Source organism: Antechinus flavipes, chromosome 5, assembly GCF_016432865.1.
Source record: "Antechinus flavipes isolate AdamAnt ecotype Samford, QLD, Australia chromosome 5, AdamAnt_v2, whole genome shotgun sequence".
In the NCBI taxonomy this organism is placed as follows: Eukaryota; Metazoa; Chordata; class Mammalia; order Dasyuromorphia; family Dasyuridae; genus Antechinus; species Antechinus flavipes.
Window position 1 is genome coordinate 288,988,395 of NC_067402.1, and position 12,279 is coordinate 289,000,673.

The following is a 12,279-nucleotide window of genomic DNA, read 5'->3' on the forward strand; positions in this document are numbered from 1 at the left end:
GGAGGACCCGAGTTTAAATCCAGTTTCAGATACTTGACATTTAATAATTGTGTGACCTTGGGCAAGTCTCTTACCATTGATTGCCTGGGTTGAAAAGAAAAGAAAAAAGTGATATGAAATGGAGATTTAGGATTTCTAATTCTTTTTGCCTTCTGCTGTAAAGGTAGGAATATTCATTGTGGGGATGTTTAAATTCAGAATTAAAAAAATAAAAAAATTAAAAGGAAAAAGGAAGTTCCCCTCCCCAACCTGGTTTAAAAGAGAGAAATAATACCAAACTTCTGCTTGTTTTCATTTTATTTCAAGAGAACAGGATATTGGGCAAGACACCCCCTCCACCAGACAGATAAGAAGTGAGTTTACTGTGTTAGAGGATGAGTTGAAAACTGTAAGCAAGACAGCCAAAGACAGGAGTTACTTCTCATGTCCATCCAGGGGCACGGTCTGAAATGGGCTGGGAAGTTAGCTGATAAAATACGGGCAGATCCAGCAGCCTTCTGTCTCGGGTTCGGGCTCTCAAACATGTCTGGTCCTTTTTCTGGGTCTTGCCTTTCCCACCTGGGCAAACAAGGAACAGTATTACACTCTTTTTTTTGCTTGTTTGTTTGTTTTTTAATTCTCCCGTCCACTCTAGGCGACTGGGGTTAAGTGACTTTCCCAAGATCACACAGCACAGTGCCTGGCACATAATGGGTGACTCATAAATATTTGACTATGGAATGTTTTCTTGATTGGGCTATGGAAGCGAGTAGATGGTCCAGTAGGTAGAGCAGCAGACCAGAACTCAGGAAAACCCAGTTTAAATCTGGTCTCAGGTACTTAGGAGATGTATGACTCTGAGCAGGTCACTTAACTTCTGTCTACCTCAGTTTCCTCATCCATAGAAAGAGGATAATAATCCTCTAATAATAATAATAATAAACAGGGTGAGTGAAGGCCAAAGGAGACAATGTTTGTAAAGTGCTTTCAAAACTTAAAGTACTACAGAAATGCTAGGAATTATTACTTTAAGGTTCTTGAGGTCTTGTGGTCAGTTACTTCCTTTGGACCCTCCACCGAACAAGAAAGTAAGCAGAAGCGAATGAATAAATGAAGCAGAAGCGAATGAATGAATGACCGACCAAGGGCCAACATCTCCTCCTCCTCCCCATAATCCTAGCGCTTCTTGTCAACGTGACTTCTCCCTCCCAGGCCACCACTGCCCCCAACCTTGACTGCTCCCAACTGCTTCTTCTTGCTTCGGGCTTTCCTAGCTTTTCGCTGGGCCGAGGCTGGGATCCCTTTGCTTTTCTTGGTCCTCCAGCCTGGGCAGGCCTCGAAAACGGCTGTGGCCGCCTTTACCTTCTGGCCCCGGGCTCTGGCTGGGAACTCACAGGTGGCCCCCACTCGAAGGTTCAGGCCAGCAAGCCACCTGGGAAGAACGGGGAGAGGGAGACACTTAATGGACACTGTGACCAGAGGTGAAATCTCCGGTGGCCTCCATTCTCCTTCCATAGATTTCTCTGATAGGGCCAGGGATTGTGGGACCTAAACTGGATCCCTTTTAGAGCAGGGTTTCTTAAGCTTTTCCCACTCATGACCCCTTATTTAATAGTTTTTTAGTTGATTCTCTAGGGTTCTCTAAGTATCCCATCGTATCATCTGTTGAGAATAACAGTTTGTTTCCTCATGACCTACTCTAATTCATTTAATCTTTGTGTGACTCTTTTTCACAGGAGAAACTTTTACATGACCCTGGGTATATAGATATATAAGTCAACATTTACTGAGAATAAATCCTAATTTTATGTCCCCCACATTCAGTTATGGGACCCCAAGTTTAAGAAGCTTTGTTTTAGAGGGGCCCCCGAGGGATGCCCAGAAGGAGGAGAGAGGAATGGGAAAGGTAGGGTTTGGAGCAGGAGCTTTGTGGGACCTACTCCCTCTGCTGCTGGGCTCCCATGTAAGCCCCCAGCTCAAGCTCCCCACCTGTGCAGCGGGAGGAGCCGGCAGTCACAGTGGAAGGGATTCTCACTGAGGTTGATAAGCTCCAGCCTCGTGAAACTGTCCATGGTGGGCAACGTCTGCAGCCGGTTTTTCTCCAGGTACAAGCTCTTGAGGCCCGGTCCCAGACCAGCAAAGGCTCCTGGAGAAATCTATAAAGGAAGACCCTCAAGGAGGTTAGAATGGGGGTGGAAAGGCCACTCACCCCGAAGTTCCTTTTCGTTATCCCCTCCCATTCTTTCCTCCTTCCCCTAACCTCTGACAGTCTCCTTTGAGAAAGAGAAAGAAGATGACTCTTGTCCTTGCTTAAGGCAACCTTGCTGACACATGTCCCACTGCTTAGCATGGAGCCAGAAACAAGGGAGGTGTTCAGCCAATGATTTCTTTTTTTTTTTTAATAGCTTTTTGGACATATATTGGATTACTTGCTATCTAGGGGAGGAGAGAAGTGGGGAAGAAGGGAGAAAAATTTGAAACAAAAGGTTTTGCCAAGATGAATGGTAAAAAATGTCTTTGTAGGTATTTTAAAAAATGAATGTTGAAAACTATCTTTGCATGTTTTTGGAAAAGTAAACATCTATTATTATTATAAAATATTGAAAACTATCATTATATGTACTTGGAAAAATAAAATTCTATTGAAAAATGAAAAAAAAAAACCCCCAACAACTCTCACTTAACCCTATCTGTTCCTTGAGTTTAGAATCTAGAACATCAGAGCAGGAAGGCCTTTTAAAGCAGGGAATGTCAGAACTGAAATATCAGGGCTGGGAAGGACCTTAGAACATGTAATGTCAGGACTGAGAGAAACCTTAGAACATGGAATTCCATCAAATCTTGGAGAGATTTAATTCAATCCCATTTAAAAAAAATTTCCCACAGCTAATGCCCCCTTAAATTAGCATTAGCATTTTTTTTATAATTATAACTTTTTATTGACAGAACCCATGCCAGGGTAATTTTTTACAGCATTATCCCTTGCACTCGGTTCTGTTCTGACTTTTCCCTTCCCTCCCTCCACCTCCTCCCCCAGATGGCAAGCAGACTTATACATGTTAGATATGTCACAGTATATCCTAGATACAATATATGTGTGCAGTTCTCTTGTTGCACAGGAAGAATTGGATTCAAAAGGTAAAAATAATCTGGGAAGAAAAAACAAAAATGCAAGTAGTCCACATTCATTTCCCAGTATTCCTTCTCTGGGTGTAGCTGCTTCTGTCCATCATTGATCAACTGGAACGGAATTAGATCTTTTGTTTGTTGAAGAAATCTACTTCCATCAGAATACATCTTCATACAATATCATTGTTGAAGTATATAATGATCTCCTGGTTGGATCATCAGTTGGATGGATCAGGAGCAGCTGGATCAAAGGGTATGCACACTTTGATAACTTTTTGGGCATAATTCCAGATTGCTCTCCAGAATGGTTGGATTCGTTCACAACTCCACCAACAATGCATTAGTGTCCCAGTTTTCCTACATCCCCTCCAACATTCATCATTATTTTTTCCTGTCATCTTAGCCAATCTGACAGGTGTGTAGTGGTATCTCAGAGTTGTCTTAATTTGCATTTCTCTGATCAATAATGATTTGGAACACTTTCATATGAGTGGTAATAGTTTAATTTCATCCTCTGAAAATTGTCTGTTCATATCCTTTGACCATTTATCAATTGGAGAATGGCTTGATTTCTTATAAATTTGAGTCAGTTCTCTATATATTTTGGAAATGAGGCCTTTATCAGAACCTTTAACTGTGAAGATGTTTTCCCAGTTTGTTGCTTCCCTTCTAATCTTGTTTGCATTAGTTTTGTTTGTACAAAGGCTTTTTAATTCGATATAATCAAAATTTTCTATTTTTTGATCAATAATGATCTCTAGTTCATCTTTGACCACAAATTTCTTTCTCCTCCACAAGTCTGAGAGATAAACTATCCTGTGTTCCTCTAATTTATTTATAATCTCGTTCTTTATGCCTAGGTCATGGACCCATTATGATCTTATCTTGGTATATGGTGTTAAGTGTGGGTCCATACCTAATTTCTGCCATACTAATTTCCAATTATCCCAGCAGTTTTTATCAAATAATGAATTCTTTTCCCAGAAGTTAGGGGCTTTGGGTTTGTCAAACACTAGATTGCTATAGTTGACTATTCTGTCTGGTGAACCTAACCTTTTCCACTGATCAACTAATCTATTTCTTAGCCAATACCAGATGGTTTTGGTGACTGCTGCTTTATAATATAATTTTAGATCAGGTACAGCTAGGCCATCTTCATTTCAATCCCATTTTTTAAAATAATAGCTTTCTATTTTTCCAAATACATGCAAAGCAGCCCTGTTTGTAGTGGCCAGAAACTGGAGACTGAGTGGATGCCCGTCCATTGGAGAATGGGTGAGTAAAGTGTGGTATATGAACGTTATGGGATATTATTGTTCTGTAAGAAATGACCAGCAGGAGGATTTCAGAGAGGCCCGGAGAGACTGACAGGGACTGATGCTGAGGGAAATGAGCAGAACCAGGAGATCTTTATACACGGCAACAGCAAGATTCTGTGATGATCCATTCTGACGGACCTGGCTCCTCACCAAGGAGAGGATTCAGCCAGCTCCAGCTGTTCAATGACAAAGAGCGCCATCCCGGAGAGAGGACCTGGGAACGGAGTGTGGACCACAACACAGCCTTCTCGCTCTCTCTGTTGTGGTTTGCTTGCATTTTACTTTGCTTCTCTTTTTTTTTTCTTGTGCAGCACAATAATTGTATAAATATGTGTATAAATATATATATATATTGGATTTAACATGTATTTCTACCATGTTTAACATAAAAAAATAAAGAGGACCAATAACCCCCCCCCAAAAAAAAATACACGCAAAGATAGTTTTCAACATTCTCCTTTGCAAAACCTTGTGCAAGAAGTTCCGTTTCCTGCCCCCACGCCTTTCCAGAGGCCGTTCCCCCAGGCCTAGAATGCCATCCCTTCCCACTTCCATTTCTTGGCGTTCCCAGCTTCCTCTAGAGCCAGGCCGGCTGCTGGCTTCTACACGGCCCTTTCTTTCTCCTCTCCTAGGGGTTAATGGTTTCTCCCTCTTGAAATGACCCGTTTTACTTGGCAGAGACTTTTACATCCGCTTCTCTGGGGGTCCCAGCCCCGACACATCCGTCTGTGGCCTTTCTGCGGGAACCTGGGGCGCGGGATCCCTGGCAGCCGGCCTGGGGGGAGGGCGCCCAGGGACGAGCCCCCGGCCCTCTGAAGCCCCTTACTCACCTGCCGCAGCCCCGTGCCGTTCAGGTAGAGGTGCCGCAGGGAGCCGGCCACGGGCAGGAAGGCCTTGTCCTCCAGGACGCGGAGGGGGTTTCCGGACAGCCGCAGCTCCCTGAGGGCGGGCAGCCCCTCCAAGGCCGCCGTGGGCACAGTCTGGAGCTGGTTCCCGTCCAGATGCAGCGTTTCCAGCTCCAGGGCCGGGCCCGGGCCCACGCGGGAGACGTTGTTACCGCTCACGTAGAGGCGGCGGAGGCCCGCGGCCCCAGCCAGGTCGGCCAGGGCCAGATGCCGGAGAGCGTTGTGCTCCAGGTGGAGGGCGAAGAGCCCGGGCAGGGCCCTCAGGGCAGCCGCGGGCACGTGCGGGAAGCGGTTGCGGTCCAGGTAGAGGTACCGGAGCCGGGGGGCGCCCTGCAGGGCGGCCGCGCTGAGCCCCGAGAGCTGGTTGTCCGAGAGGTAGAGGTAGACCAGCCGTCCCAAGCCGGCCAGGGCCCCGGCCTCCAGCTGGGTGAGCGCGCAGTGCTGGAGGTGCAGGGACACCAGGTGGGCCAGGCCGGGGAAGGCGCCCGCGGGGACGGAGGAGAAGCTATTCCGCCGCAGGTCCAGGAGCTGGGTGTGGTTGGGGAAGCCGGAGGGGACGAGCCTCAGCCCCCTGTTCTCGCAGCTGCTGTGCCCGGAGTCCGGGGAGCAGACGCAGGCCGCGGGGCAGGGCCGGCTGGCTCCGTCCTCCTCCGGGGCCCGCGTCGGGGCCCGAGGCTTGGGGGCCCCCTCCTCTCCGCCCCCCTCCTCGTCTCCCTGCCTCGGGCAGAACAGATCCTTGGCCCTCAGAGACTCAAGGGCTTCCCCCCTCAGGCGGCGGGGCTCGGAGCACAGGGCGTCGGTGCGGAGCCGGGCCCTGGCCACCCATTCCCACAGGGGCCGGGCCGCGCAGTCGCACAGCAGCGGGTTCCCGCTCAGGTTGAGCTTCCGCAGCTGGCCCAGCCCCTGGAGAGGGGGCAGCCCCCCGAGCTGGTTGCTCCGCAGGTCCAGCGCTCGGAGGCGGGGACAGCGGGCAAAGGCCCCGGCGCCCACGTCCTGCAGGGCAGCGTGGTCCAGGGCCAGGTCTCGCAGAGCCCGCAGGGCCAGCCCGTCCTCCTCGCCCAGGTAGGTGAGCGGGTTGTGGCCCAGCTCCAGCTGCACCAGGCCGTCGGGGCGGGACAGAGCCTCCCCGGGCAGGGCCTGCAGCTCGTTGTGGTCCAGGCTGAGCCGGCGCAGGCCCGGCAGGCCGGCCAAGGCCTCCGGGGCCAGCACGTGCAGCGCGTTGTGGGAGAGGTGCAGCCAGCGCGCCTGGAGCAGCCCCTGGAAGGCCATGTCCGGCAGGTAGACCAGGGAGTTGTGGGCCAGGCTGAGCAGGGCCAGGGACCCCAGCTGGCCGAAGGCCCCCGGGCGGATCTCCTCCAGCTGGTTGTGCTCCAGAACCAGCTGCCTCAGCGAGCCCAGCCCATCCAGGGCCTCTTGGAAGAGCACCGAGAGCCGGTTGGAGGCCAGGTTGAGATAGAGCAGCCGGCCCAGGCCCCGGAAGGCCCCTTCTTCCACCCGCTCGAGCTGGCAGTGCCTCAGGTCCAGGTGGGTGAGGTAGGGCAGGGAGAGGAAGGCCTCGGGGGGGATCACCTTCAGGGCGTTGCCTTGGAGATCCAGCCTCTGGGTCATCTGGGAACCCCGGGGAACAACAGCTCACCTTGGGGGGCCAGGGACAGCCTGGGACAGCCCGGCCCTAAGGGAACTTTGTCGGACTATCCCCCCTCCCTTTCTGGAATATAACTTTACACACACTCTCTCACACATGCACCCCGATCCTCCCCATGCACCCCCAAGCTGGAAGCTTGACTCGGAGGATTCCTGCTTCCTTCCTGTCTGTGACCTTGGGGCGCACAGACTGACTGAGCAAGATCCCAGTCTCCCCTAGAAACAACCCCTGCCCTTCTGGCTGCCCGGAGCCGTCCTGGGACGGGGACGCCCCAATTCGCCTTCGAGCTTTCTCCATGACGGACGTGTTGGGTCCTTCCTCGGACCTCCCACTCCTTTGGGGTACAAGCCCTAGCTCCAGCGAGGCCGCGAGGCTGACAGAATTAGGGGCTTCCGACTTAACTCCAGGCCAGCCCTCTATTCCCCAGACCACGTTGCCTCCCTTGTCCATAACTTTCACCATCAATGTGGCCATTATCCACATTAACATTAGTAGATGAATTATAATGGTATTAATAACATTAACATAAGCGATAGCACGAGGGATGTTGAGGATGATTATATATGTTTTATATATATATATAGCATATATACCTGTGCCTGGCACATAGTAAGCGCTTAATAAATACACTATCTATCTATATGTATACACGATGCTCCAAAAGTCTTAGTGATGTTTTAAGCTATTAAAGCTAAGTTTAAAAGCTACAGCTTAAAAGTGCATGAAGAACTGGGGACAAACTGTATATGCTTATATACATACGTAATGAGACCTGCAATTTCATTAGTTTATGGGATGTTCCTATTAATTTTATTATTATTTTAATATATTAATTTTAATATATCATCAATTTATTGTTATCAATTAGTATCATCATTTAAATTATTAATATTAATTTTATGGGGGGGAGAGCCAAGCAAGAAACCTCTCTCTCTCTCTGTCTCTGTCTCTCTCTCTCTCTGTCTCTGTCTCTGTGTCTCTGTCTCTCTCTGTCTCTGTCTCTCTCTCTCTCTGTCTCTGTCTCTGTGTCTCTGTCTCTCTGTCTCTGTCTCTGTGTCTCTCTCTCTGTCTCTGTTTCTGTCTCTCTGTGTCTCTCTCTGTCTCTGTCTCTCTGTGTCTCTCTCTGTCTCTGTCTCTCTGTCTCTCTCTCTCTGTCTCTGTGTCTCTCTCTGTCTCTGTCTCTCTGTGTCTCTCTCTGTCTCTGTCTCTGTCTCTCTCTCTCTCTGTCTCTCTCTCTGTCTCTGTCTCTCTGTGTCTCTCTCTGTCTCTGTCTCTCTGTGTCTCTCTCTGTCTCTGTCTCTCTGTGTCTCTCTCTGTCTCTGTCTCTCTCTCTCTCTCTCTGTCTCTGTCTCTCTGTCTCTGTGTCTCTCTCTCTCTCTCTCTGTCTCTGTCTCTGTGTCTCTCTCTGTCTCTGTGTCTCTCTCTGTCTCTGTCTCTGTCTCTCTGTCTCTGTCTCTGTGTCTCTCTCTCTCTCTCTCTGTCTCTGTCTCTGTGTCTCTCTCTCTGTCTCTCTCTGTCTCTGATCCTCGGGGATGATGGGGGATCCCCCAGTCTCTGTGGAAGCCTTCAGCCCTTGCAGCTCCGTGACCCACCTGAGCTCTCACATCTGGGAGTTTTTCTTTCCTTGTGTCTGGCTCCCTCATCCTGGTCCTCAGGTCCCTATTAACTCGGGGGCCCAGAGCCGGACCGGTACCGACTAGATCCGACCGAGGCAGAAGACGGGCTGGGACCCGGGCGATGGCAGCACGGAGACCCTCCCTCCCGCGCAGGGGTGAGGTGGCCGGCCCAGGGTCACACAGCCAGGGGGCATCAGGGAAGGGATCCCCCCTCAGGCTCGGGGCCTCCTGACTTCAGGGCCGGCGCTCTGCCCCCAGCTGCCCCAGTGTGATCTTGCTGCCCACTGAGCCCCCAGATCTTTCGCATTTGGTCGGTCCCTCACAGACTCCTTAACCAGGGTCCGGGTCTCCCTCGTCCCGACCCCCGCTGGGCCCGGCTGCCCCCTCACCTGCGGGACGGTGACGGGCACCTCGGTGAGGTTCTGGCGCCTGCACGCGACGTGTCTCCGGATGTTGTCACAGACACAGGCGGGGGGGCAGCGGCCCGCGAGCCCCCTCCCAGCCAGGGCCAGCAGGGCGGCGGCGAGGCAGAGGGGCGTCCACATGCTGGCCCAGCCAGCCCCAAGCGGGGGAGGGAGAGGGGACAAACGTCTCGTAAGCATCTCCCAGGGCCGGGTATCGCTGCCCACTCGCCAAATGGTATTATTTGGCCAGAGCCAGGAGGAGCCAGGAAATCTGTCTGCTTCTCTTCCTGTCCCCCCCGGCTCTGGCCCCCCGGCTTCCCCGTGCTGCCGAGCGTGGAAGGTGGGGGTCGGAACCCACTCTGACCCCTCCCCGAGTCCTGAACCTCCGATGGGCAATTATCAGTCAGTGGTTAATTCCTCCCTCTCTGGGTCGCACGGCCTGGGGGCACGAGGGGGGTTCGAAGGCCGATTTTCATGGATCCCGGGTATCCCGGGCCCAGAGGAAGCTGGGGGGCATCGGGGCCTGGGAGAGCATCTAATCCAGCCTCACGTGTCCCAACTAGTCGTGGGGACACAGGTCGTGCATGTAGTGCCGGAGGGGTCTTGGAGCCACTGAGGCCCAGGCAGAGCCCAAGCGTCCAGCTCCAAAGTCTTCGGACTGAACCACGTGGTCACCCCGACCGTTCAGCCGGCAGAAGCCGGGGAGCAGGGAGCCCCAGGGGAGCCGACTGCGGCCCCATTTCCTGGGCTCTGTCCTAGGGGCAAGCCCGGCAGCCCCTGCCTGGGAAAGACTCGGCCAAGCTGGTGGGCAGCCCCCAAAAGGAATACTGAGACCCGGAAGTGGCCGGGAAGCACCCACAGGCTCAGGGGTCCCCCCTCATCCCACAGAGCAGGAACCTGGGCCGAGAGGGGACCCGCGGCTAGCCGGGCTCTAGCTGGCTCACTTCTTTCCCAACTGCTCCCAAAGGCAGATCGCATCCCTCCATTTCCCAGACCCCCTCGCTCCCTCCCTTCCTTCTGCTAGCCCCAGGACTCACCTAGAAAATCCAGGCCACGAGCCCCCTTGCCCGTCAGAGCTCTGGGAGGAGGGTGAGGGTGGCCGAGGGAATCCCAAACAAGCCCAGCTCCCGAAGGCGAGGGCAGCAGCCCCTTCTCCGTCCGCACCCCCCTCCCCATCTCAGGGCCTCCCACCTGGCATGCCCTCTCCTGCGAGCTGAATGAGGGCATTGTTGGCTGGCCCAGCCCAGCACATGCTTCTCCCCCAAAGAGAGGGGACCGGCGGGCCAGGGAGGGCGGGCTTGGAGGAAGGTGGTCTGGGAAAGAACAAATCCAGGTCCTCTCTCCCTCCCTCCCAGCTGAGTTACCAGTGCTCCAGAGGCGCCGAATCTGGAACCTGAGCCCCGACGGCCGAGTCCCCGAGATCTGGGCCGTCCTACAGTCGAACGTGGCCGCAGACCGGTTCCCGCCAGACCCTCAGCCGGCCATGAACAACACCCGGTCACCCAATGGACAAAAACCTCTGAAAAGTGGGAATGATCCTTGTCTTCTTCACCTCACAAGGATCTTGAGAAAATACTATTTGGTTTTCAACTTGGATATATTTTATTTTTTATGTTTCACTGATGCCTTTTAAAAATATCCCTTTCCCATAACCCCCTCCCCAAGAGAACTCTCCCTTTTGAAGTACAATTAAGCGAATCACATTGACCACGTCTGATAATGTATAATGCGTTCTGGCCCTGGCCCTGCGTCTCCCAATCTGGCAAAAAGTACATTTCCCGCTCAGTCCTTGGGAGTCTTCGTGGTCCCTGCAATGATCAGTTTCTAGCTGGTAAACAATAGGCACTAACTAGGTGCTGGTCATTTCGTCTATCTTCCCACATTGCCCATCTCTCCTCCGGTGCTCCGGCCTTTCTGCATCAGGGAGCGGCCAGCTGTTCCTCAGGTTGTGGACCCCGTTTCCAGGTAGTTGCCCCAACAAAAAAGGCTACTCCCAATACATTTGTCCATGTGGGACCTCGCAAAGAGCTCTACAAACCTTCACGTGCTAGAAATGGAAACAGGCAGACTGCAGAGGGTCCCCGGCCGCCCCACATGCTCATTAGGTTGGGTTGGAGGGCCATCTCCAAGGCCCCAACAACAGCCAGGCCTCTGGGCTGGAGCCAGAGCTGCGTCCGAGCGGGCAGTTTCATAGGCCGAGGGGCAGTGGGCGGCACAGGGCACTAGTTCTGGAGCGGGGAGGACCAGAGCTCAAATGCCAGCTCAAGTCCCGTGGTCTCTCCCAGCCTCCTCTTCCCCCCCAACCCCTTAAAAGGAAGGGCTTCTCTGTAGGAACAAGGATAGATATGGACAAGTGCTTCCTTTGGAGAGCCTGCTGCCATCCAGGAGCATCGTGGGGCTCACCAGGGCCTTGTGCTCTCCTGGGAGGAAATGCGTGCTCCTTTTGGGCTGGGAGTTGCCTTTGTATCCTGACTCCCAGGGGTACTTACTAAGTGCTCATCAGATTTAATGGACTCCTAGGAGATAGCAATGATTATGAAGAAAGGCACGGGCACGTGTTAGGGGCAGTGCCAAGCCCCAGCCCGGAGCACAGACCTGGGTGGGGGGGAGATAGGATGGAAAACGGACGGTCAGGCTGGCGTAAGCGTGGGGCCGAGAACTCTGCGGGACAGCCCCATGGCTCACAGAACTACCTTCGGGGAGAAAAAGGGGGCCTGGAGTCAGAAGTGGGGGGAGGCACTGTGGTGGGAGAGAAGCTGGGAGTGTGGAGGGAGATAGAACGGAGGACCTAAGTGCATGGGGACATTCTCCAGACTCGGTTTCCATTCTTTTCTCAATTGATTTCATTGGAATGGGGGGAAGGGGTTGCTTCCCACTGGGGAAACTCCCTCCGCTAGGACAGATCTGCACTCTAACGGGAGTTTTGTCGCTCTGGGTGTACCATGCAATTGGATTTACCCAGAATCACCCAGCTGGGACATGTGCAAGGAAGGCCTCGAGCCCAGGTCCTCAGCTGCCCTGAGGTTTAGGCCACCGGAGTGTTTAAGGAAGCACTTGCCTAATCAAGAATGGAATCCAGTTCCTACAGGGAATGTTTAACTCGAGAAGAGGTCGGGGTCAAGGCAGAAAGGTCAGGTGTGGGGTTCTAGCAAGGAAAGGGAGACTCGGGGAGAGCTTGGTCAGCCCAGCCTGGGACTCAGTGCATCCCTTGCAAGGCCGGGCCCTTCCTGGGGCACTCATTGGAGGGCTGGGAGGGGCAGAGCCTCGGTGATGCCATAGGTG

At 52.7% G+C, this 12,279-nt stretch overlaps 1 protein-coding gene across 1 annotated transcript; it reads right to left on the reverse strand.

Moving 5' to 3' along the window:
* Positions 1–279: 279 nt before the first annotated feature.
* LOC127538413 (chondroadherin-like protein) lies at positions 280–12,257 on the reverse strand. Its single transcript, XM_051962173.1, has 5 exons — positions 8,983–12,257; positions 5,258–6,940; positions 1,969–2,135; positions 1,210–1,411; positions 280–558 (listed from the first exon to the last, which is right to left on the reverse strand). The coding sequence occupies exons 1-5, from the start codon at positions 9,193–9,195 to the stop codon at positions 517–519; spliced, it is 2,307 nt and encodes a 768-aa protein (XP_051818133.1). The 5' UTR covers positions 9,196–12,257; the 3' UTR covers positions 280–516.
* Positions 12,258–12,279: the final 22 nt, after the last annotated feature.